This window comes from Falco punctatus, assembly GCF_963210335.1.
Source record: "Falco punctatus genome assembly, chromosome: 5".
Taxonomy (NCBI): Eukaryota; Metazoa; Chordata; class Aves; order Falconiformes; family Falconidae; genus Falco; species Falco punctatus.
The window spans coordinates 57,740,048-57,765,722 of NC_137584.1; the positions used below are offsets into that span (position 1 = coordinate 57,740,048).

Here is a 25,675-nt window from a genome sequence, read left to right on the forward strand (position 1 = left end):
ATCTATTGGCCATTAATGGACATGGCTACAGGAAACATGTGACTCTCGAGATATGTCTAGCAGTGAAAGGAAGGAACCAAAAAGATGTTAAGTGTGGGAAGGTAAAGGTTACAGTGCATTGCACTGGGGGAACAAAACAAAAAGTGTGAGGGAAAGAAAGAAAGAAGAAGAAACTGGAACTTGAAATCATACAGTCATGCAGACTAGGAAGAACTCACTATCATAGGATTAAAAAAGGAAAATTATGAAATACATTGCACTGAGGTTTGGACGAGGCTGAACTATAAAAGGAGCCTCTATGTCAAACACATAGGAATTGTCAGAACACACTGGAATCAACTGATTTAGTGCTAATATGAGTAAAAAGAACCTTTTAGGCTAGTCAGGCTATTTGTATCCTCATTATTCCCATTTGTTTGTATCAAGACTGAAAATACTAGCACCTTCTCCCAGTAAAACTTAATTTTATAGCTAGTGAAGGAAAAAAATAAGAGTTGTAATAGGTCTTGCCAGCTTTAATGACACACCAGCAGATGGAAACAAACAAAAAAAAACCCTCTTCATCTGTTTTATCTTGTTTTGCATAGCAGTTCCAGAAACATTTCCTTGCTTCTGTGCGATAGCAGAGACTTAACTGACTAACATCCTGTCTCTGACCTCAACTCCTTGAGCAAAGTCATTGAGGTATCTGTGATGAGCATACCCCATCATCATGTGGTCTTAGCCCTAACTCCCTCGGCCACAGACATCTATTCAACATGGAAATGGCAGAGGCTGACCAAGCTAACTCTGTCTTCATGGCTGTAGAGAAAAGATTAGCAGCACTGTTAGTAACTGCTGGGTGTGCTGCTAGACTGCAAAAGCTGATGCTGTGAAAGCTAAACTCCAAAGTAATGCCTGAGCAGCAATGGGGAGTTGTACAATACAAAAGACCGTTTTCAATACAAGCATATTTACTTTCCCTTCCCTTTCCCAAAGTGGTTTTTTTTTATTACCTCCTTCTGCACTCACTGACTGGACACAGCTAGCAATAAGAACAGAGCCTGGCTTGGTTTTTCATTGAATTATTCTGTTGTTCAAAGAGCACAGCGGTTTCTGTCTGTGTAATAAGGGACAGTGGCAGTAGAGAAGACGTTGCCTGAGGGTTAAGTTGGGAAGCTTCATTTCCCTATTCCAGTAGGAACAGAAGGAAAACTTTTAGCTTAATTTTCGGTTTTGTGGTTTGTCACCATAATCTATACCTTAAAGCTGTTTTAACCTAATGTTTTACGTATGAATTTCCTCAGGTTTATTAATTTTTTTCTACTTTTTAATTTATCTCCCTGTGAAGGTGTATGAAAATGAATAGGACAGACTTTTGTGGATATTGAGGAGTATATAGTGGTGGATTCCAGAATTATTTTTTTTTTTAAAAAAAGGCTCTCAGACATAGACATACAAATCCCAAGGCCATGGGTAGACTTGAAAAATAGGTTCCGTCTGCCTGCATTGGTTTCAAAGGAACTGTTTACTGAGTGTAAAACAGGCTAGAATACAGTCTGTGACTTGCTCAAAAGGAAGGGAAAAAACCTCCACCTTTAGTCACACTGCAGAAAAAGAAAGCAGAAGATTCATGATTGTGAAGAAATTCTTGCGGTGCACAGTATTTTTTAGCTATGGTTTGGCTTAGATCCCATAAAACAAGAACTGACAGTAAAATACGTGAGTAGTTTCTTCTAAAGTACTTACTACGCAGGAACAGCAGGCATTTCTCAGAGAGAAATGTCCAATCTGAAGAGATTACCCAATTGCCATAAGCAAATACACAACATCGTTGCCACCTCAAAAAAAAATTCACAGTTCCAAAATTACAGTTCAGTTCTATATTTTTAGCTCTGGCAAAATTAGTTTTGGTACAAAAAAAAGACTCTTCTCCCAGTTACAGTGGGCTAATAAGAGGCTCTGTTTCAAGTTGTGCCACTGCGCAGGAGCAGAAGCATGCATGGACATTTTGGACATAAGGGGACCTGTAAATAGCTTGCCATGGCTGCTCCTCTGAGGCAGTTACACCTCTGTAGCTCTTCAAAGCACTGCCTGACAGAAGGCGGAGGAGGTGACATCTACCCTATATATTCCCATAAATTGGTAATCTACCCAGTTCTTGGGTGAGGGGGAGACACCTGTAGCTATCTCATTCTAATGTTATTTCCCTTCTCATGAGTTATATCCCTAAGGAATAAGCCAACTTTCAAAAGGGTTACAAGCTCCAAACGCCTTTAACATTTCGATAAGTAGTCTGCAGCAACCCTAGTGATCATTTAACAATGAAACAGTAAGTTACTACTTGGTACCAGCACCTCGTGCTGGCTCACAGATGTTCACACCGTGGGCAGCTGCTCCACTTGTTCCAGTCACCTGCAAAAGGAGTGAAGCCTTGCTTTTGGATTGGGAGAAAAGTGGGAAATAGAAAGGATGGGGAAATGGGAGGGATGGGGAAAAGGAAATATTCCACCGACACTCCTGTGCCCACCACAGTAACTGTGCTGCTGACAGAGCAAGAAACTTCCATGCTGCAACAGGGGGAGAAAAGGGAACAACAGAACAACTATCTCTGGTGGAATTTTTATAAATTATTATTTCATAGACTTCTTAAGCATCTCCTGTTCTTAACATGTGGGATGCCATTCACTAGGTGCTGTGATGGGGAATAAGTCCAACAAGCTGGCTTGCATGGAGGGGCAGTTCTGCTGGCACCCTTGCTTATTGGGTGAAACCAAGTGGAGTTTCCCTTGGCTGCCATGCAGTGTTGTGGTCTTTCTCCCGTGTAGGGATTCCATGAGCCAGATTCAGGTGGCAGGATCAGGCCACATTTTTCAGCCAGAGCTAGCAGAAAGAGTTCAAGGTGGGAGAGAGGCCACAGTGCTGCAATTGCAAGAGTTATGGGTCTTACCTGTAGGGAAGCATAAAATAGGAATCAGTTTGGAGTAATCCCATGGCTGAAGCATGAAACTTGGTTCCCTGATACCCAACAAACAACTCCCACCATGACATGTTTTACAAGGATCTTTTGGTTCTGACCTCCACATGCAACCCCTCATCTTGGTAGCTCTTTCAGCAGAATCAAGAGAGAATGTGCTTTCCCATCCAGCCCACCCTGTCCTCTCTAGATCACACAATGCGCATTTTTTGAGCAGCATTAGGACTTTATTTACTCCAGGCAAGGGCACAGTTTTCTCCAGCCCAAAGAACGCCACTTCACTGGGAGTTTTAGTGATGCCTTCGATCGAGGCCTGGGGATTCAGAGTTATTAAACAAGCACAATACCAATCTCATATTATGATGATGATAACGTGGTACCTTTTCCTTCCTTCTGACATCTCTTTCTTTGTACAATACATTTTCTGCTCTCGCTTGTAGCTGGGCAAGGATTGCCCCTTGCTGACGGATGCTGTACGATCTCTCTGACCCTTACTTCATTTCCTCTTTTGAAACCACATGTTTTTCCTTTCTTTGTGCAAGGGCTCCATGGACTCCACTCACTAGCTTCACAGTGCACTGCAATAAACATAGGACAAGCTGAGCCTGGCCAATATCTTTTTTGTATACACAATGCATACGGTACATTAATTTAATTCTTCATCAGCCGAAAGGTGGCAAAAATTAATGGAATTAATCAGGATTTGCAGCATTGAATTGACAGAAATTGGACTGCTGAGGATATACTGTACAAAATAATGTCAAATAATTATGTCAGTTACTATTTTGTACATGCTGTTTCATATTTCCATTCCTAAAATGGGGCAACGACACAATTGGTCTCAATGAAATCAGTTACTGGGGCTTGTTCTGAGGTTGCTTTGGTTTTGTGGAATTAAACGTTATTCATGCCTATGTGAGAGTGCAGTCACTGGGTCAAGCTGCTGCAGCTGGTCTCAACATTATTGAATTTGGAAATCAATAGAGTTATAAAGGACCAACGGATAGCAAAAGGCATTACATTAAGAATCAAGTATCTTTGGTGATTTGCTGCTTGGTATTCAGCTTAAATAGTGAAAGAGCCATCATCTGTAGCATATACAAGCTGTAAGTAGGCAAAGCAGAGGAGAATTTGGGTCAGGGGGGTGCAAGCTTTTCAGAAGAGTGTGGGTTACAGTTTCTAAACCACAGTGGTCTGAATGCACATCCCATACTATTGGGAATTCAAAAGATGTGCAGCTGGACATTTGTCCAAACAGTGTAGACAAAAATGGGAGTAACCTTGGAAGCTTGAAAACGTGCTCTTAATAACTATCCTTCCTTTGTGCCATCTCCTCAGTATCCTTCTCTTGATAAAAGACAGGGAGCATTTATATTTACTTTATGTTCACATGCGTGCTTAAGACTATAACCACCACTGCAGAAGGAAAGGCTTCCAGACCCTCTATAAGGAGGAATATGTAAGTTAACAGTTTTCTGGCTCCAGAATTTACTTCCAAATTTTTCAAAACCTGAAAATATAACTGACCTTGGGCAATCTCTGAGCCTTTCTCCAGTGAACTGTCATGTGAGTAGTTTTGTTTTTCATATTACAGTGGAGCTCTCCTGTTAAAATAATTGGCCTTCACGTGTACAAAAAAGTTCTGTTATTCCTCCATAGCTTTAAATGGCTTTTCCTAGTTGAGACTGACTCATTGTTAAAGCAGCTAAGTCTACAGCACTTGGAAAAAGCCATCAAGAAACAAAAATGATCCCTTGAATTCCTTTCAAAGATGAAAGTCTTTGCTTGAAAATAAAACTGTAAAAAACATCACTACCACCTGAACTAATATATATTTGAGAAGGAAAATGCCAAACCACTTTGGCATTATTTTTATTCCTGCATTACTTCCCCTCTAAAACACGCAATACCAGGGAGAGCTATACGCATGATACTGTGGGGGAGGAGATTTCCATCATGGCCAGACTGTGCCTAAGTGCTCCCTGGTTGCTGGTGGCTGAAGAGGTTACCGCTTCCACCGCAGTTCACAGCCCTCAGCCACCACAATTCACAGCTGGCATACTAAAATAAGCTGAACCTTGCCGCAGCTTCAGCATGCCCATGGCGGGGATGCCAACTGCACCAGCCCAGAGGCAAATATATCACTAGTTCTGCTTTCAGCCAGAGGGATGGCAGAGGGATGGAGCAGACAGTTAGGTGTGGTGACCTCCAAAATTGCCCCGGCGTGAATAATTGGAGCTTGTGAGTCAGAGACTGAAGAGATACAAAAGCAGGTCTCTTCTCTGCAGCCAGTGAGTCATAGGACCAGTGTTGCCAATCTCGTTCCTGCAGTGACAGTGCCGCACTATTTGGTGTTTTATTTTAATCCTCAGTTTCTGGAGTCAGGTGATTATGCACATATACCATTTTGGGTTTTTTTGTGGGTGTTTGGTTGGGTTTTTTTTCTTAAAGTTTTAGTTTCTAGCCTTCGCCTTTGTGAAGGTAAGCTTCAAAATGTTGATGCACGCATGCTTTGAAAGCTTAGGTAGTACAAGGGAGCTAAAGCAAAGCAGTTAGTGTTTTAATCTTTTGACTACATGTGGAGTCTGGCTCAGGATTTCTGAACCTTTGATGTTAGTGGTACTGCGTAAGACTGCAACAGAGCAAGTAAGACATGGATGTCGTTCTACCTTAGGGCAGACCAAACAGGCCATATTTCCTGAGGCAGAATTGCCCTTAGTGTCAAGGCTGTGTTTGTGGGGCACAACCAAGCTTGTGCCTCTTGTGAAATGTTTGGAAAGACTTGGAAAATACCGTGAGTTTGTTGTGCTGGGAAATACACCTTCTGATACAGAACATTTCCATTTTAAGTTAAGGATTCCTTGGTTGTGTAACTGATCTTTGGACTCCTGCCCTCCCTAGATCCCCCATCCCCTGTCAGAAAACCAGGCAGGACATGAGGGGACAGGACTTACCGATGCTAGTGCACTCCATTGTGTGATTGTTGGCTTCCAGCCCATCAGGGCATTTTTCAAGGCACTTTCCACTGTATAAGTAAAACCCACTTTTACACTTTGTGCAGAAGTTTCTGGTGAAGCAGGTATCACAGTCAGCTTTACATTCTGAAATGCAAACAGTAAACGACAATGTTGTTACTCTTTGCCATGGAACACCATGAGCTCTCTCACATATACCAGAACCACACAATTCTAGCAATGTTAAAGAATCTTCAAAGGAAGAAAATTATATTTAGATCTTCTTCATGGCCTTTGCACACAGTGATGCCAGCCACAAGTGACCTTGGCACGAGTGAGGGTTTTATAAGAGTGGCCTGATGCTGAACGGCCTCACACTGCTTGTCTTCTTGCAGACCTATGCAAATGGAAGACAGAGCACAGCATGTCAGAATAACAGCATACTGCTGCTGCCCTACACTGACACAGCACAGGTACTAATTAACCCCACAGGGTACGGTACTGGGCCAGTTCCATGCTATCTGTCTCCATTCATCTGGGAGGAATAAAAATATGCCAGAATTTAGGATCTGCTTAAGACTGTTTTGCATCAACATCTTTTTCTTTTTTTAAATGAATCCCTGATGTTCAATCAGATGTCCTGTAGTTTTCATGTATTCTCCATATAACTACCCCAAATTGGCATTAGTGGTGTATTTCCCAGTTCTTAGATATTTTTAAAAGAAATACATAAAAACTTGTATGGCACAGCTCATGTCTGAAATGCAAGGCCACACACTGCTAAAAAGTGAGCAAATACTTTACAGTGTCAAGTTACTCTGTAAGACTTTACTCTGGGGTCCATTCATTAAATAATTTTTATTACCAGGTAAAAACTGGGAGAGTTGCTTGGCCATCATTCTTATGTTTTTATATCACCTGCGGGATTAAAAATAGTTAATTCAACAACAAAAAGAGGAGTGGGGAGGACATTACAATATTTTCCAAGTCATTTATGGTTCAAAATACATAGTGAGGTCAAAATGTTGCCCAAGCAGTAAAGAACAGAGCTGGGTTCTCTGTCTCCCAGCCCAGAGGCAACACGAATCAGTAACTTCCCCAAATCAGGGTGACACCTGGCCAGCTGCTACAGGCGTTCAGAGGACTACACTGAGTGTGAGACACGCTATAAAGAAACCAGGGCAAACTGCATCCTCAAAGAATGCCACCTGCTGTCTTGTCCCCTTGTCGCAAGGGTCAGGAGGCTAAGGGCTGTAGGTTAAATGGCTCCAGCCACCGAGATTCATCATCTCTCCGCCCTCACTCTTCAGAGCTGCCACCACTCCCTCTTGCTGTTGGAGGGCAGCGCCTGGTGCCCGCTGGCGCATCCCTTTCACATGGGATACAGAGGAGGAGACCATCACCTGGGTCTTAGGCAGGTCATTCCTGCAGAGTCAGGATGCCTGAGCTTTAGGCTGTTTTGTGATCTTTCACCTTAACTTCTTGCTCAGGTTAATATTTACTATACTATTATAAAAGAACTGAACAAATAAAGACACAGCCTGTCCATCTGCTTCTCCGTTGACTTGACTTCTAAGGGAATGCAGCATTCAAGAGAGAACAAATAAATCCATGAATCCATTTCCCCTTTTCCCAGCACTTACTTGCACACTTATTAATGTCGGGATACCGTGTCCCGTAGTATCCGCTTGGACACGAGGAAAGACATACTCCAATCTGTTTCATGCCAATCCTTTCCAGAACAAAAAAGAGCCTGGGCTTACATGACAGGCATCCGTTGTAGTCAGAACACGTAGCACACCCTCCTTGGCAACCCTGGCTCACATTAGGATGCACTGGGAAGGCAAAGATTAAAAAGGAAAAAAAAATGGTGAGAGAACAAGATATTAGACAAGACCGTGAAATAATGATTTCTCTGTACTTGGAAGGATGGACCATCTACCCCTCTGACAGCTCTTAAAGATTGCTTCATTTTTTTCTTGGGTCTCTTATGACCTGACATTTCATTTCAGCAATTATTTCACCTGCATAAAAATGAGAAACTCGGCTGATGTGCTCACATCTTGCAGAAATAGTTAACAGTAAATTACATTTGAAATAGATTTTATGGAATGGCAGCATCCTCGAGAAGAGTTATTTTTCTTTTAGTTATTTTCAGTGGCTTTTCTGACTTGTATGCACTTGGTTCAGCAGGAAATACATGTTAACTTATCTTTGCTTTTCCTAGATGGATGATTAAAAATCAACCTAGTGTGTAATTTCTTTCATTGGCTAAATGCCATTTGATTGAGTTCTGCTGTGCAGGAATATGCCCTTGTAAGATCTGATGCTAATTTGCCTTAACAAAAAGACACAGGAGAGCCATCCTTCTCACCCTCCTTCTTTCCCTGGAATGTTCTCTCTGGCATGTTTTTAATCTCTAACAATTAAAACCTGATGTTCAGACTTAACTGTGGCATTTACCCTGCTGCAGTCCCAGCATGGAGCATAGGTAGGATTATATTTGCCTTTCAGTTGAATTGTTCTAATTCTTCAGACAAGGAAAGGAAAACTTATTACACTCACTGCTTAAGACTATTCAGCTCTTTAGGGGCTTGGGGGTAGCAGAAAAGAGGATGCTATTGCAGACTATCTTTTCAGTAGCAAACATTAATCAGTGTATTCCTTCTCAGAGGTAGAGCCTAATGTTGTGCATCCTCAGGTACTTTAGAAGCTGTTACCTACTTTTAATTCCTTCTTGGTTGCATTCTTAAATAAGTGTTGGATCTGAAAAATACTTCAACATCAAATAACTCCAGACCCCGTGCCCCCTTTTTTTTGGCCTCGTGTTATATGAAAAACCCAGGCATTTTTCTAAGTGTAAGCTTTCATCTCTCAGCCTGAGACACCTGGTTATATTTCATATGTAAGAGAAACCAGTCTTCATTTACATTTGTAAATACTATTTGTAAAAACTGTTAGGTTCCTGTTCTGCCTTCTGCTCAGTCCAGTGATAATTTTATAAATACATACATGCCATACAGTTTGATTGCCTATTTTAGTGTTTTGATCTTATTTTTACCTGCAGATATTGCTAAATGGCTTGCATATGCAATGAACCTGCTTTTGTCAGGTCCCTTCTGTGGATCCCTTGGAGGCAGAGCAGAAGCCCGTATGAATTCATGGCTTGAAGGCTGGTTGAAAGCCACCACTCTCTGCTACCTCAGGGGCATTTACCTGGTGGCAGGGAAGTTCAGGAATACCTCTGTACTTTGTTCCTTTACAGTTTTGGCAGAAAAGACATGGCCCATGAACAGGAAAAGCACTCCTCTATGCTCTGAGGTTTTGATGACCAGTTCCTCAACCTGAGAATCCTCACAGGGAGGTCAAGTTCACTTTTCCTCTTTCATTAACAGAATGAGGAATGAGGGCTATTTCTCTCAGTAGGGCTGAACATGTAGGAGAAGAGCAAACTTTGGCCTTGCTGCAGACAAACAATTTATATGAGAATATAAGAACCCAATTCTCTGTGCTGCCCAAGGCACTCACTTTATGCAAAACCTGGAGGAACGTGTTTTTACCACCAAGACACCACTACTATGAGAATAAACAGCATTCTGCGTAGTCAGAAACTGCAATCTCAATTCAGTTATCAGACTTGCTTTCAAGACTCTCAAAAGACTGAGTTCTCAGTAAGTATGGCATATTTTTTTCTGAGAAGATTCCAAAGATACAGAGTATATTGATTTTGAAATTAAGATCCTGAAGAATTGGCTTTCTTTTTAAATTTAAGTAAATGAAAATGTCCGTGTCTCTCTCTCCCCTGTCTTGTGGCTTTTGTATGAAGCTACTTTCAAAGGCAGGCACAGTAATGTGATCTAAGAAGCTGACATTATTTAAAAACTACCTGCGACTTTCCTTCATTAAGTCTGACAGAGGGAAGAAAAAGCAGCTGAAGTACAAAATATTTGTCGTCAAAGCTGCTGTATAAAATATAGATGATAACTTTTGATGGGAAACATATTATGTGTGAGCACCTGTGACACATCGTTATGAGTAGATTCTTTTGACAGAGAAAACATTATGTGCAACTTCTCTGAGGTCAAGCTGTGTGTGTTGAGCCCTTGAGACAGGCAATACTTAATTATTGAAAGATGATAATTCTCTGTAGCTAAGATCTATTACATGGCCAACTTCCATCTCCTTTTCAACTCCAGAATTATTAAGTATAAAATAAAATGTACTCCCAGCCATTTTCGTAATTTCTGCCTCCTTTCATGCATCCCAGATACATCCCATACAAATAACATGGCAAAAAAGGAAGCCTGTAGATCTAAAGGGAGAATCACATTGTCAGTATTACAGAGCAAGAAGTTAAAATATGTAAGTCAAGCTCCATTTAGAAGTTGATTTCATGCCATGTTACAACTCAATGTGTGAAGCAAAACATGCTTCTGTTCTTGAAAATGTATAAAACAAAAGACTCATTGAAGAGTCAGAATTGACATTTTAAATGAAGAAAGAATTTTTTTCTCTTGAAAGCTAATAAAGGGATCCTTTTTTGATAGTCCCCTATTGTGCCTGGCATTTCTTTGACCCCTATACCTGTGTAATAAAACTGTCTCTCATTGTGCTTGCTCTGAATGCTAGGAAGACCCTTATTCTGGCTCAGGCAAGGAGCAAAGCAGAGACAGCTGAGTCCAGAAACTGGTACTGTTTGACAGCACAGCACTGGGCTTTGTCATTGAACCTGGGAGAAAATAAATGGTGGAGGAGAAATATTCAGACAATGAGATAGCATGTTTGAAATAAGGCATCTCCAAGCTCCAGCTGAAACTCTCTTTCTCATTACCTCTCAGTCTCCTCCCTCTCTGGCTGAGATCCAGGCATTTTCCTGATCCCTGCAATGTAGGGGCCAGTCCCTCTCCTCCTGCAGAGGCCAAGTGGGGTCAGAGGGATTCCAGAAGGAAACGGGGCAAACTCAGGCTCTGAAACATCTTCCTGCCACAGGGAGGGAATTCATCACTGCTGGCTACAGAACTGGCCCTTACTATTCGTCCCTCATTGCAGCAAGGTGTTAGTTGCCTGCAGATCTCAAGCACTCCAGCAACTGCACACCATAACCATAAGGAAGCAACCAGAAGTTTTGCCCCTTGTTTCCCCCCATATCAGACAGTGTGAGCTCAGAGTTTAAGTGATGTGCCACAACAAGCTGGGAACACAAACCCCATCTGGTGAAATCCAGCCACGGTACACCTGGTATAAGCATGCATTACTTCAAATTTCTACACTTAAGTCAACAGTAGAAATGGGTAAGTAATGTATATCTACTTTAAGAAACACTTTGAAGTCCACAGGTGAAAAAGCACTAAGGAAGGGCAGACTGCTCCTGTTAGCCAAAAGTTTAGATGTGGTAAGAGGGACAGAGAGGTCCCGTCTCTTGGCAGAGGGGCAGGTGCTGTGGCCTCGTGGGTTAGGCTCTGGCTGCAGAACCAGGAGATCTGGGCTTTAGCATTGCGAATAGGTCCAAGAAACGCTCTTGCTTGTAACCACTTGGTCTTTGATGCAACCTGCTCCACTATAAAGACAAAAAAAATGAAATAGAAAAAATTCTCCACAACCCTCAAAACTGACTTTGATGAGGATGAAATATTTTATGCACGGGCTGCTAGAAGCAGTGTCTTCCATTAGACATAACCCTACCAGCCACCAAGCAGTCTGCCCTCTTGTATTCGAACACTTTTTGAGCACGGTGAAAACCTAGGCTCTCAAGGATGAAAAATACAGCACAGCAATAGGCAAAGCAAGTGGTGGGAGCACAGAGACCCACAAACAAGCTCTTCCCCGTTGCTTACAAGTGGGTCAGCCAGGCCTGCTGACTCTTCAGGTACAAAGGACGTATGTGCAGGCTCGTGGCTGGCTTTAGGTCTGGAATCCATCCCTCCATTTTTCTTCTTATAAAATCTAAATACCGGGGATCAGAGAAGACACTAAGATAATCTTGAACCATTCTCTTCCCCTTGCTGGCCTTAAGCCTTTTTTGGCTTGGAGGCCTTTTTTTGTGCAAGCTGTTTGTCCAGATATTAGTTTTAAGCCTCATTAGCGAATGCAATCACTGGGGATTTTCCTTTCTCAGAATATTTTCCAAAGCCCTGCTCTGGAAACAATGAGCTGTGGTCTCTCTGTTAAAAATAGAAAGTTAGGGACAAGGAGCTGAAGTTGAATCTGAATTTATAATGATGAGACAACAGGAGATTTTGATGGCATGCAGCAAATAAATTCTACAACATTTGCAATGACATTTTTCTAGCAGCTACATTTTATATATAGATTTAAATTTATGGGATCAAACATGAAAATAAGGAAATGCAGGAGGAACCTGGCTGGGTGTATGTTCTGACAGCCAAGGGAAAAGCTTGGGGCAGAAGAATATTCTTTGCCCATTTGCTGCAGCTGAGATGCACTGTCTCATCACCAGTCTTCAATGACCAAGACGTCCATTTAGAGCTTTGTTCTTGAAATGGATGTGATAGACAAGCGAGATCCATCCCTGCTCAAAAGCTGCCACTACTCCTGGTTTCTTGGGCTTGTGCATTCTCACAGGAAATATTTTCACAGCAGAGCTGCTCTGGAATTCAGCCTCACTGGTTGGGCTGCCCCTTGCCGCAGGACCCAGGCCCTGCCCTGGCTTTACCCACCATGCGGCACCCATGTAGGCACTAGCCCTTGTGGAGGAGGAGATTTGGGACAGGATATCCCACGGGTTCTCATGTCACTTGATCACTCCATGCATTCACTGGCATTCAGTTCGCTCTCTTTCACCTAGTGTGAAGCAGCTGCCTGTGGCAGTGGCTTGAAAACAATACTTCATCTAAAGCAGAGCTACTCTTAATCATGCAGACCATCCTCTAGGCAAAGGCAAACAGCATTTGGCAGTGAGCTGTTCTAATGAGGAAGTCATTAAGGAATTCAGATTGCAAACCACAGTGTATTTCCTCAGACTCTTTCTTGGACAGCATTTCTCTGTGTGGAAATGCATTAGAAGCAGAATGGACAATGGTGGGGCAAAACCACTGAACCAACGTGTAGGCAACGTGCGGCACAGAGCGAGGAGAAAGCCCAGGAGTGGTGGGACAGCACTGGGAGAGCACATACACATGGGTTTGATAAGTTTGTGTTATCACTGCTAAACAGATTGGCAGCCTGGGCCAAGATGAAACCTGAGCTCAGTCTTGCAGGCTAAGCTCTGCTTGATTGCTTGGCCTTAAATCATCCACAGGGAAGCAAGGGACTTCATGTGTTGTGATGGGGCAGCAGCTGGGCTCTGCGGGGAAGACAGACCCATACATGGCAATTGCTGCATTGGATTTGCCATTTGTTTTCTGGGATGCAACTGAACTAGTGGTGATAGCTGAGGGATGTAGACTCCCCGTCCAGCCTCACCTGGATCTACAGGAGTCTGAGGTGGCCTTGAAAGCAAAAGGAGGAGCAAAAGGGGAAAAGAGGAAAAATCAGTCTAAAAGTCTGCTGTTAAAGGCTTAACATATTCTGTTTCTCTTTGTGATTTGTGCTTCACAAATACTTTGAGATTTCTTTCTATGAGGATGGTAACTCCTCTAGAGATTTGTCTGACTTTAATTTTACTTCAGAACATTGCTGCCTTCTGTGGTACAAAACACATTAACAAAAAAGATCCTCAAGTGTCCTCCGGTGTTTGGAAGGAAAAAGATCCCATAAGGACTGAAAAAAATATTTCTTCAAGCATCTGCCTAGATTGACAGAGTATTTTCTTCCTCAAGAGGCACTTCCCATCTAAGGGAAAAGAAACCAACCTATTTTGTTCACCAAGTGTCAACAGTTCTAAAAAGCAACAGCAACATGAGTATGGGACAGTCCCACAGTCTCAGGGAGTATCTGTAACCGTTTTGTAGTGGTGTCTGTGAGCAAGAAGGCCATCAGTCCAAGTGGCCAAGATCTCACTGGGGAATGCCTCATCATTATTAAACACATCTGGCAAAGTGATCCTGAAAATTAAGTATACTGGCTGCCAGAACACACTTCCCTTGAATTTGGTTAGAAAGACCATCAACAGGCTGAAAAATCTCACCAGGGGTGCAGAGTTTTATGCAGTCTCTTAGCGTCTTCAGCACAACAAAAATCAGCCACAGCAACCACAAATAGCTCCTTCTCATTCCAGAGAGTTTTGTAAATACACTGAAAAATTCTTTTCATGGAGAGAGAAGGGAAATTGACTTTTTTTTCCCATGTACTATGGAGCACCACCAGAATTCAGGCATCCAGGAAGTTTAACCAGTATAGGAACCAAAGAGGAACCCTGAGGCAAGTTGCTTTTGATGGCAAAGGTAGGACCAGGTCATTCAATACCTTCACGCATCAAGTTCTAAATCCTATAAGCAACTACAGGTCTTACTTTTAAAGTCAACTGTAGCTGTTTCCAAATACCCAGCCTTCAAGACTATACTTTATAAATCTTCTTTAAAAATGGAAAAGTGTATTACATTATCTCGTCCTCATTGCCTAGATAGGAAAACCTGTTATAGAAAGGAAAGTTTGGGATCTATAAAGAGTAGTAACCTAACAGTTGTATAAACTAATACTTGTATAACCAATGTGTCATGATATTTTTCAGACTCAGCTACTTGCAAATAAAGCACCTGTGCCAAGATGAAAAAAGGAGGTGTGAGTTTGGAAAGAGATTATATTTGATGCACATATATTTAGACAGTATTTTAATAATCTAATCCTGCAACATGCCATCATGAAGATCCTCAGCTGATTTTACACTTTGCATGCACACAGAATTCGAAAAACAAAGGTGTCAATGTCACTGTGACTCCCCTGACTCCCCAGTCTCTTCCCTACAAGATATGCATACTTCTATCCAGTAAAAAAGCACAGCTGTATATTGCACATGCTCATTCTTTGAAATATGCAGTCTTTCTGCTTGATTTTCTGCTTGATGCTAGCATTCCATCTATTGTTTATGCTTTTCTAACAAAGTTCACTGGTGCTCAGGTTGTGCTGGTGGCACTGAGCCTTCCTCCCCCCCACACCCACACCCCCCAGCTTGCTTCTCCTGCTTCGTTCCTTTAACATACTAGAGACTTTTATTGTTGCGTATTACAGAGATGCTCGTGTACTTCCAAGCTGTATAAGGATCACTCAGCTTGTACTGTCAACATTACACAACTACAGTAGCATTTGCAAGTTTCTCGTTTCCCACAGGGTCTTTTGAGACGGGAGTTTTTCTCTCAAAGTTTTGTTTCAGAAACCACAGAAAGAACAGCAGGATGTAACAGATTTTACTTTCCATGCTGGGGACTAGGGAGAAGGGTTTAGACAGCGAAAGCCTGTAATCCCGTGTCAAAGCTATGATTTTCTACTACCATGTTTACAGCGTTAAAAAATTAATAAACCAGACAGCAAGCCAGCCCACTGCCTTGGCATTGCTCAGATGTGCCTTTGGTCAATTACTTAATATCCTCTCAATTTTGTGTATTTTCCTGAGTGGAACTGATCAAAAGTTTGTACTGAATGAAATATTTTTTTTCTGTGTAATGATTAAATTCATACCATACTGAAGCTAACTAACTAAAAGCCCTGAAGTATGTTGTTTGCAGTGGAACTGGTCTGGACTGATGCCTGCAGACATTAAAGCAGAACCTGTCTCTTTAAATTCAAGTTACACGTGAAGATTTGAACCCAGATTGTAGACACTAAGGCGTATCACAGTGCTTGAAGGTCTTTAAAAGTTGTTTTCTACAATTTGTAACAAGCCGAAACTCTGATACCAATTTTTCATAAACTAAATACAGTAAATCCTTCAGGCTGACCAGACCATCTATCTGTCAGTGACAAAAAATACTGTCCAAAATTCCAAGTTTAAATTAATGATGAAAATCCTAGATCTAGCGACTGTTTGTCTGCTGTAGTGCTGTGTAGCTGTGTAGCAATGTATTTGCTCTCAACACTCCACAACTGATGACCCAACTATTTTCACCTTTCCCTCATGCCACTGGGACCCATCACAGTGTGGAAAAAAATTTTAAAAAAGATAAGTCAAAGGTTTTTGAGTGCAAAGCATGAACAGTATGACATGAAATCAAATTCAGGTCTGATGGAAAACAGACAAAAGACATCATCACCAGTCACCTCGGACTCACTAAGTTCTGGCCCACCAAAATCAATGGCAAAACTGAGGAGATGGGGGTGAGGATTTCACTGGTTTGTTAATTGGTGTTAGGGTAGTCCATGGTTCACAGTACAGTTATCTGATTTTTAGAGGGCAGTGCGATCAGTTGGCCTGTTTTGACTGGGATTAAGTAATAGGATGGGCAAGATTTAAGTAGGCGTCTGATTCCTGAGAAACACTGTTCAACAGCTCGGTGTGCCTGGCTCTTCTTGTGAAGTAACTATGAATGGCACGTAGTTAGGGCTTGTTTCATCACCCCTTCTGCGCACTACCCTCTCTTTGAAGTCTGAGCCTTCCCCTCCCAACCAGCTTCACTGCCTCACATGCTGACCCACATGAAAGAAATTTAGCACTCACACCAAGCACCATTCACTTCCCCCAAACCGTAATACATCTAACATCACTGCAGTGATGCACAGCAGGCAGTTTGAGCTAAAGCCGCACTAGGAGGTATTTGAGCTGAATTCTTGGGGTACTGGTGATGAAGTCAAGGTTATCATCCATTTTGTGTTTAAGCAGGGAGACGGTTCTTTTTTATGTGTGGATGTACCATCACTCCATCACTTCTCCGAGGATTTGCGTGCCAATCAGTTCAGTTGATTGCAAGAGAAAATGTATTAAGATGAATTAAAAATGCTTGGGTGTTGGTTTTTTTTTTTTAATGTAACATCTGTAAAAGTATGTTCTTTATCCCCAAACCAATTAACAATATAGCACTGACACATCAAACTTTCCAGACAGTCAAATTAATTGAATGCTGGTGCACAGACTGTATTTGAAAATAGAAATTGCATACCGCGTGGGGCTGTTAGTGACTGTGGTAGCCAGAGGCTGCACAGCCCTGGTGAGCTCTGTGCAGCTGCGCAGGTACATGGCAGGCAGCACCGCTATGGCATCAACAGTCAGTAGCCGTTCGGTCACAGCTTTCCCTCTAAAGCTAGTTTGCCTGCAGCAATCCTATCATGCGTGTTAGTGGCCTGAAGAGGTTTGGGCAGAGACCAAAATGCTCTGTTCTCCCCTTGTTGCTACCTCCAGTGTAGAGGACACCCCTCACGGCTGCTGGGTCAATGCAGGAGGAAGCCAGGTCCCCCGTACCCACCTTCACCGGCACTCGTCCAGCTAAGAGGAGCCCCATGGCCACCACCTCCCTTGTAACCTAAGGCTGAAAGCTGCCAGGCTGCTCCAGCCTCTTGAGGATGCCCTGAAGAGGATGTGCAGCAACTGGGAAATCAGTTTAATTGAATAAAGGTCTCTATGAATGTTCTGCTCAGCCCCAATGTCTGCCCGTAAGGATCACACCTATAGGGGATAATGGGAATGCTATTTCACAAAGAGGAGATTTAAAAAGTCTGATTTGTGTAAAATTGCCATAAAATGCAAAAATTTATGAAATATTCCACAAAAGATTAGAAGATAATCTGTTTCACTTCATTGGGAATAATTGGTTTCCATTATTTAAAGAATAAAAAAAAAAGAAAAGACAAAATTATGTCAAGGCTTTTTTACAGAATACTTCTATTTTTAAAAAGTGGGCAGGTTCTAACGGAATTATGTTCTGTCAATGATCCTCTGAGTGACTTTGATTTGAAATAATGATAGTAACAACATAAAGGTGATAAGGAATGGTAAAATTTAGAATTTCAATTTGAAAGAAAAAGGAAATTCTAAAGTAAAAAAATAAACTGAGGCCACGTATTGACCACGTATAGCCAATACTAGGTGCAGAAAGACAAACCAAGTTATATAAACCCAAGAATTAAATATCTAGGATATTTAGGGTTAGTGTTACGAGTGTTATTGAATATTGTATAGTAAGGACTGTAAAGTCAAAAGTTTTGAAGGCACTTTAATTTTTTTTTCTCAATTGCAGAAAAGTATGAAAAAGAGCCTTTTGTGTCTTTAAAACTAGTTTAGCCTAAACTTAAAAATATTTGGAAAGATTAATGGTTAATCTATGAAGTACAACTTCTAGGGATGACTGGGTTTTATTTCTCTGATATGTTATTTAATATTGCTGATGCAGACCCAAAGTGATATCTGACACTTTTGATGCACAGTTGAACAAGTCATCTTAAAAATATACTTTTGCTAAAGTATTTCACCAATAACAATGTTCGGAGTCACATCATTTAGGCTGGATCACAGCAGCATCCCAAAGGCACATGTTTAATCTTATGCTGCACATGCAAGTACAAATTTGTGAGACACCTCTTCCTACCCAACCTGCTGCACAACTAAATGATCCGTTTGCTGTTTCATGACCTGAGAGAGCTGTTTTTTCAGGTGGCAGATGCCTTAGCTAGCTTGCAAAATATCCTGGGCACTTTGCAGCAGTGCTCTGTTGAACTTTTTTCTACTAACTACAGTAATGAGGAAGAGAAAGGACTGTTCAGTTCTATTTTGTCATGCTGTAAAATAATTAAGTTAATTTGATGCAGAATAAATGATAGAAATAGAATCTGTTACTCCAAATAGAACTGTCTAATAGAAGTTATACCAACAATTAGTTAGGCTTCAGTGAAAACCAAACATCCCCCAGATATTAGAAAAACATGAGATCACAGCAGTTATTTTTAAAGCATCCAATATGATGAATATTTGGCAGCTGGACTGGTGGCTAGTGGCTTGCGGCACCACGTTGGGCTGCCATGAGACAGGGCTCGGATACGGGATGACCGCAACAACACCACTCCAAATGCCGGGCTGCTGCAGCAAAAATTGTGATAAAAAATGACACAAGCAGATGCCAAAATGGAATATGCAAAAGGAAAGGTTGAACTGTGCCCTAGTATGAAAAATCCTTCTTAACTGACTCCTTGACCCCATGGAGTTGCATGGAGTGAGTCAAGCAATTTGCTCTCACAGAGAGGTAGCAGTTCCCTGCAAGTACTTGCCCCTGGTGATGGCAAGCAAAATTGTATGCGTAGGGGATTCTGTCCTGGGGTAGAGTGACAGACTCGATTACCAACCTGTAATCTGTAGACCACCAGAGGTCTGTATAATGTTAGAAATAAGGAAAAATGATTGTGATGGTGTCAGTTCCCTACCCCCAAAGCAAACATACACACAGTCCAGTACAGATAAAAAAGAAATAAACAGCGTGGAATAAGAGCAATAGGTGAACATTCAACATCTAGTTAGCTTATCTTTCCCTATATTTGAATCTGTCCTAACAGCACCACCAAGTTATGGGCTTTTGGAGAAAGGTAGGGGTTCTTGGATTTGAAGGTTGGTGAAGTTGCCAGCTTATGGTCCCCTTCTAGCATCGGAAAGTTAAAAGTATCAGCTAATTTTCAAATCCAGGGCCTCCAGTGAGACAACTAACCTTCTGCTTCATTCCTATGTACATAACCTGATTTTCAGAGTGCGTGTGGAAGATGCAGATGGTCAGAGGTCTGAAAATGCAGCTATTTATTTAGGAGTCCAATCAAAGGATTTCTGCTTCACTTCTAGTGCCAAACTTAAAAGTTTTGGCCTTGTCACCTTTGGGCTTCAGTTTCTTCATCTGCAAAGGAGAAATGATACCTATCTCTTAGGAGTGTGGAGGTGTTTAATTCATGGATGTTTACAATATGTCCTCAGCTTTGGCCGAAATTCCTGGCTTCTTTGCACACGCAAGCCTTCATGTGCGATTCTGTTCCTGGCACTACATTAAACCTTGCTTTATACGGGAGTCTCTCATATACATCAGATTGTTACGAACACAACTACTGAGTCATGGGTGCAAGTGTGGTAACAATTTATTGTAGTCACTCACACAACCTTTCCATGCACACATTTCAAAGGCGGACCGAGACAAGTTGAGAAGCCAGTTCTTTTAACTTTCTGATTTCTGCTCTGTGGCTGAAGAGATTAGATTATTGGAAAACATGCTATTAACACTGGCTTGAGGCCAAAGGATCTGCTATGCATTCGGCAAGGGGTGCTGTACTCGCTGTAAATTAAGGAAAAGAGCTGGGTAAGTTACTCCAGCAAGGAATGTTCCCTTTGGGAATTGTCCACAGCAAACGAGAGCTGTGGTTGGTGAGCAAAGAGCAACAAGGAGAAGAAAAATAACAAAAAAGGTCAGAAATTTCAGGGAAATAAAAGGCCCTTTTTCTCCTCTATACTGAGCACCAAGTTAACAAGCTTTAACGTTTGTTGATCCCTTTTATGCTACTTTCTGCATGCCCAGACCCAGCTGATAAAAACCCCGAACAATTACCATGTAAGCCCACGCTTAAATTCTTCTCCATTTGAAAAAGCACATCAGCATATGGTTACCTTCACACATGTGTTACAGACCCCTTGACTTCAATTAGACTTAAATACCTGATTAAAATTAAGGACACATTCTTGAATACAGGCTCTTGTGCTTGGAGCAGACACCTATCTTCCTGAAGTAGGCAAAAGTGTAACTCTAACATGCTAACTTTGAAACTAATGCCTTGAACTTCTCAGGTGTTAACTAATTTGAAGTTTAAACTATTTTTCATTTTTTAACTTCTCAATATTTTTAGGTAATTTTGTAGTAGAGAAAATAAAATATCAAATATTTTCAATAGAATGACTAAGTTTTCACGGTGTTCCAGAGAGAAAAACCATTATTCTTTTCTCCTTTTTTAAAAGATTTAAAAAATAAATTATCTTCCCCAGTTCTGCAGAGAAAAGCACAGCTATGTGAATTCAAAAGGCTTATGAAAGGTTTCTGGAACTACTTTAATTTATCAACTTTCTTAAATTAATGTTCATATATTTTAAATCACTGCCATTATATCTGGGACTAAGATTCCTACAGTGCTTGGAGTTAGCAGTCCTGTTTCTTTGTGCCTCAGAAAGAGATCCAACACAGATGATAATTCCATTGCTTTTTTTAATATAAAGATTAGATTTTCAACTTTGAGATTATTAAATGATAGTATAAGGGGCTACCAAACTATGTTCTGATAGGAAGGAAAACTGATTGCTTTGATTTCGTTAAGAATCAAACTGGTGTCTTATAAAAGGAGAGACTCAAAGCCTGTTCATTAATCTCTAAAATATCTTTTTCAGCTTAAATCTGCTGTTTACTGTGTAATACTTTCCATACCAACATCATAAGTAACACTCCATATGGAAAAAAGCCGGTACAACAAAGGTGTTCACACAGAAAATTAGAAAGAGGTGTTCAAAGGGAAGCCAAGTGAAAAGGAGGCCAAATGATCAGAGAAAAATTATTATGATTGCAAAGTTTTTCACAGGCATGTGAAAAAGAGAATAAATATAATTATTCCAAACTGCATTGTGATTTCAGCCATCCTTAAAAAGAAAACAAGAACACAATATAATCAAATAGCAACAGCAGCAGTAACAGTAAGACTGCAAATACATGCTGTGCAGTTCTGTAGGACCTTTCACCCTGTGGTCCTCCAGGCACTTTACAGCCATGAAGCAAGATGAAGCTCCATGATGTAAGTAAATGCATTAGGCGTTACATTATCTTTCTCTTAGGTGAATGTAGCAGCTCTTTAACAACAGGTTTTGAGAAGACAGGGAATGCACCACATGTTTGACACTGTTTGATTGCTATTGGCCTTTTTCTGCTTTATATTGCAAGGGGGAGGCGCAGCCATCCCAGTGCCCATGCTGAAGCAATAGTTTGGTACTAAGGTTTCAGAAGGGCCAGTGCGTCACCTCACTGCTGTTTTCTTCCTCTGAAGATCTCTAAGCTTTGAAGTGTCTTATACTACATCATGCCTGAGAACTACTAGTGGCAGGTGAGGCACAGCCATGAGGGAATATGGCAGCTGGATGTCTTCATGGCCTTCACTTCCATCAGGAACACAGTTGCTTGGTCACAACATAGGAACAACACTGTCATAGACCCTGCTCCAATTCTTCTGTTATGATTTTATGAGCAAAGAACAACTCCATGGAAATTTAGCACCAAAAGAGTTACACCTGCATAGAATGGGGCTGAGATCAGATACATTAAAGCCTCAGTCATGCCTGTTCTGATTGATAAAAAAGCATACTAAAATCTGCATCTACCCCAGTGGAGTGTTTTGTCCAAAACCAGTCTTGCCTGAGGCACACTTTACAGCAACACCTCTTTCTTTAGGTGGAAAAAGAAGTCAGTCTGTAATTAAGCATTGTCCCTAAAGTATCTGATGCTATAAAGCTATCTGCTACTGGAAGTAAAGGTATGACAGATCAGTGGTTGGACATGGGAATCACTGATTCTCAACTGCATTATGCAAGACAAATTTCAGAAAGCCTTGGTAGTTAAATCATTGGAATAGTCTCAGGGAGGCAGTATAATCTCAGTTGCGTGCATGCTTCAAATGAGAGGTCAAACATCTTTCTAAAAGTGTGCTATAGGTTATTGTGCCTGAGAAGGGAACCATTGAGTAGGTCCTACAGTTTCTGCTAGGCACCTTCAGACATCCCTCACAGCTGTACCCCTGACTAGAGGCTGCACATGCCGGCGAGCCAGACATTTGTTAACATTTTGCCTTAAGATAGCATCAGCAACATCATAATTTTCTTACTCACAGTGAGTTGTATTGTGCTCATCAATCTGATTCTGATGTCATAAAAAAAGAGAATGAAGTAATTGTGGATAAAACAAATAAAATTGCCATATTTTTAATATAGGGTGATGATCCAATATTTTCTTTGTGATTTGAGAACTACTTGCTTCACAGGAGTTTTCAGAAATAAAATAAACTTCAGTTTCCTTAAAACAAACTCCACATTGTTGCCTTATGAACAAAATTGGATTTTTATGTCTCATAAGGTTTCAATGTAGCATATCTGCTGGATGAGGCATCAGTGTAAGCAAACAGATGGTAGGAGACTTGTTGATTTTGCCATGATAAATTTGTGCAGGATAGAGAAGGGGAGAATCTCAAGAAAGTATCCTTTTGATTTCACATAATTTTGTCTTGCTGTGTCTTAGCCACTTGTCTAATGAAGTGTAACATTCATATGAAATTACTGGCAAAACAAAAGAAAATTAACAGTACTGTTTCATTTTTTAAAGCCTAAACATGTATATAATGTTCTTCAGCAGTCAGTTTGTTTATTTTTTATATCAAAGAAAATTAAGAATGCACTAATAAATTAGTATTTTAAAGAGGATGTAAAGATGGAAGGTTGTCTCATGTAAAAAATGGAGTGAAATGATGGAATACTCCTCTTTCAAAAAGCAGGAATAACAAGCCAAGTGTTACACTGCTCCTGTTTTTTCTGAACTACAGCATGTATTCCACTTAGTTTCTTCAAACTAGCATCTCAAAGGAGTGTCTAAGGTGCTGTCCTATACAGACATTAAACAGCATTTCCCCTTATTACCTTAAACAGCATATTCCCTCAGCCAGTATAGCTGTAAGCAAAAGAAGAAAAATTACCTTTATTATTATAGCCTCTCTTTTTACACTTTTCTTTCATTCCCATTGCCTGTGGCTCCTGCTCTGAAAGTATGAAGCTGGATCCCCCCTCCCACTGAAGACACTGACCTCCCACTGGGGTATGCATTCACATCTGGGCTAGGTGGCTGTAAAGTGCTTCTATTCTCAATCAGCACTTTCACACTCAAATTCTATGTGCTTACACTGTACCGATGGCAATGGAATAGCAAATTTTGAGAAACAATTGTTTTCATCATGATCATTACTGTTGTGAGATAAGTGGAAATGGCCCACAGCATCCCAGACTTGAGGGGAAATGATATCCCAGCAATACCCCTGAAATGATGTACGATTAAAATATCTGCTGCCCTGAAAATTCAAGCATGGCTCCAGAGTGTGAGCTGAGAGCTCTGGAAGTTCATTTCCCTTTCAACTACATTTTAGCACCTCTGAAAGATTTTTATCCTATTTTAAACATTAAGGTGCCTGCACATAAGGACCCATGCTGGGATTCATCTCCCCTTGTTGTAGGCACTGAGGATTTGGATACCTATGATCGACCCATCTGTCCAGGCTCCTCCCATCAACATGGGGCTTGTCAGGTTTAACTCTTCTATGGATGGAGTGGGGAAAATCCTCTGGCTTGGGGACACCAGACTTTGTAGTCATTGGAAGCAAATAGACACTTCTAGGCCTCAGCCCATCAGAACTATCTTAAACCCCTGCCTAGGGATGAGGTGGCCTGGGAGTTGCTGGTTTACATACAATGACTGGTTCAGTTGTTGGTGTTTATGCTTTCAATGCCTGCAGTCAAGGGAGATAGTAAAATTATTTATTTGGGTCAAATGTCACTGTCCTGTAAAAATCAACAGGTCCCTGCCAAATCATCCAGTGGAAGATTTTTTCCTCCTTGAGATAAAGAGGTCTGACCACCACCTGGACTTCAGCAACATTTGCAAGTAAGTGGTCTGTGTGTCTTAAAAATGAGATCACTGCTGTTGGCTAGTCTTAGAAAAGAACCCATCTGCCTCCTTTTCACTTTTTGAAAATTATGACAATGCCCTTCTGCAAACCTGTCAAGGGGATTAATATAAAAAATGAACTGACATTGGTACAGGTTTTGAAAGGTGCATTCTTGCTGCTGCTTCTTACTGTTGTTATTTTAAGGTGAATACAGTCACTTAGGGGAGTTTTGTGCAGAACAAGTCTAGTTCCTTTCAACTATCCAAGCCCACTAGCTCAGAAACACCGCTTACTAACGTTCCTCTTCCTTGAAGAGACCATCTAGTCTGCCCCTCTGTAACTTTTCTAGAGCATGAGCATCTCTTCTGCCTGACTTCCTGAAGCTCTCGTATATGCACACATGGACACAGAAGATAAATCGCCTTACATCCTACCTGGCATTCATCAGCCTTGCCACTGTCAAGAAGCTCAAGATAGTTCCCTCACCCCTCCCCCCTGCTGGCTACTGACTCTAGAGGTGAAAGACTGCCAGCACCTGGAAGCCTATAAACAAGTTCAGAAAGACTAAGGCCTAAAGAAGACTTCATGTCTTTCTGTCTCCTGCTTTTGGATGTGAACATTGTGTGCAAGGCCAGACCCAGCCAGTAGCCGTCATTCTCTGGCAGATGGCTACTAACTTCAGCAAAATGTCAGAGCTGGCCCTGCCTTAGCAGCACTGTGAAATATGCACTGCACCCACTGGAGTCAGACACACCACTGCCTGTGCTTTGAGTCCATCTCATGCTTGGGAACTGGTACTATCAACACACTGTTTCATTTGAGCTGGGTACTAGTTGACCATGCAGAGGGGAAGCTGGAGCAGACATTACCCTTTTGCTCTTGACACCAGCTCAACATCTGAACTACTGAGGAGACCGTTAGTAACTTCTTTTGCCACCTCCCTTTCTGTTTAACTTGCTGAGGGCTGCTTCAGGTGATCACAAGCACTTGTATCTTCCCCTTTTCTTTCTCTGGGGAACCTGCATCACCAAACTTTACCTTAACAAGTTTCATCCTTCTTCCCTGCTGCTGAAGCCAGCAACTCCATAAGGCACCACAGTCAGTGATGGGAGTACTCAAGTCAGCATGTTCCTGCTTAGCACTCACTCATACAACTCTCCCAGTTGCCTAGCTTGCTTTTATTTCTTCAGTAAAGATCTAAACTCACATACAGAAAATGGCCACTCTAAATTTGAAGTCA

General features: G+C 41.4%; 1 protein-coding gene across 3 annotated transcripts in view; it reads right to left on the bottom strand.

Annotated features, from left to right (window-relative positions):
• The window catches only part of RSPO3 (R-spondin 3), a 62,869-nt gene that overhangs the window by 19,644 nt on the left and 17,550 nt on the right, over positions 1-25,675 (bottom strand). For 2 of the 3 annotated variants that reach the window (XM_080390441.1, XM_080390443.1), the window contains exons 3-5: positions 7,554-7,745; positions 5,911-6,057; positions 3,337-3,534 (exon numbers count right to left, since the gene is read on the bottom strand). In XM_080390441.1, coding sequence (XP_080246567.1) covers positions 3,337-3,534; positions 5,911-6,057; positions 7,554-7,745 — 537 coding nt within the window. The remainder of the gene's footprint in view (positions 1-3,336; positions 3,535-5,910; positions 6,058-7,553; positions 7,746-25,675) is intronic. The other variant, XM_080390442.1, reaches the window with a different exon arrangement.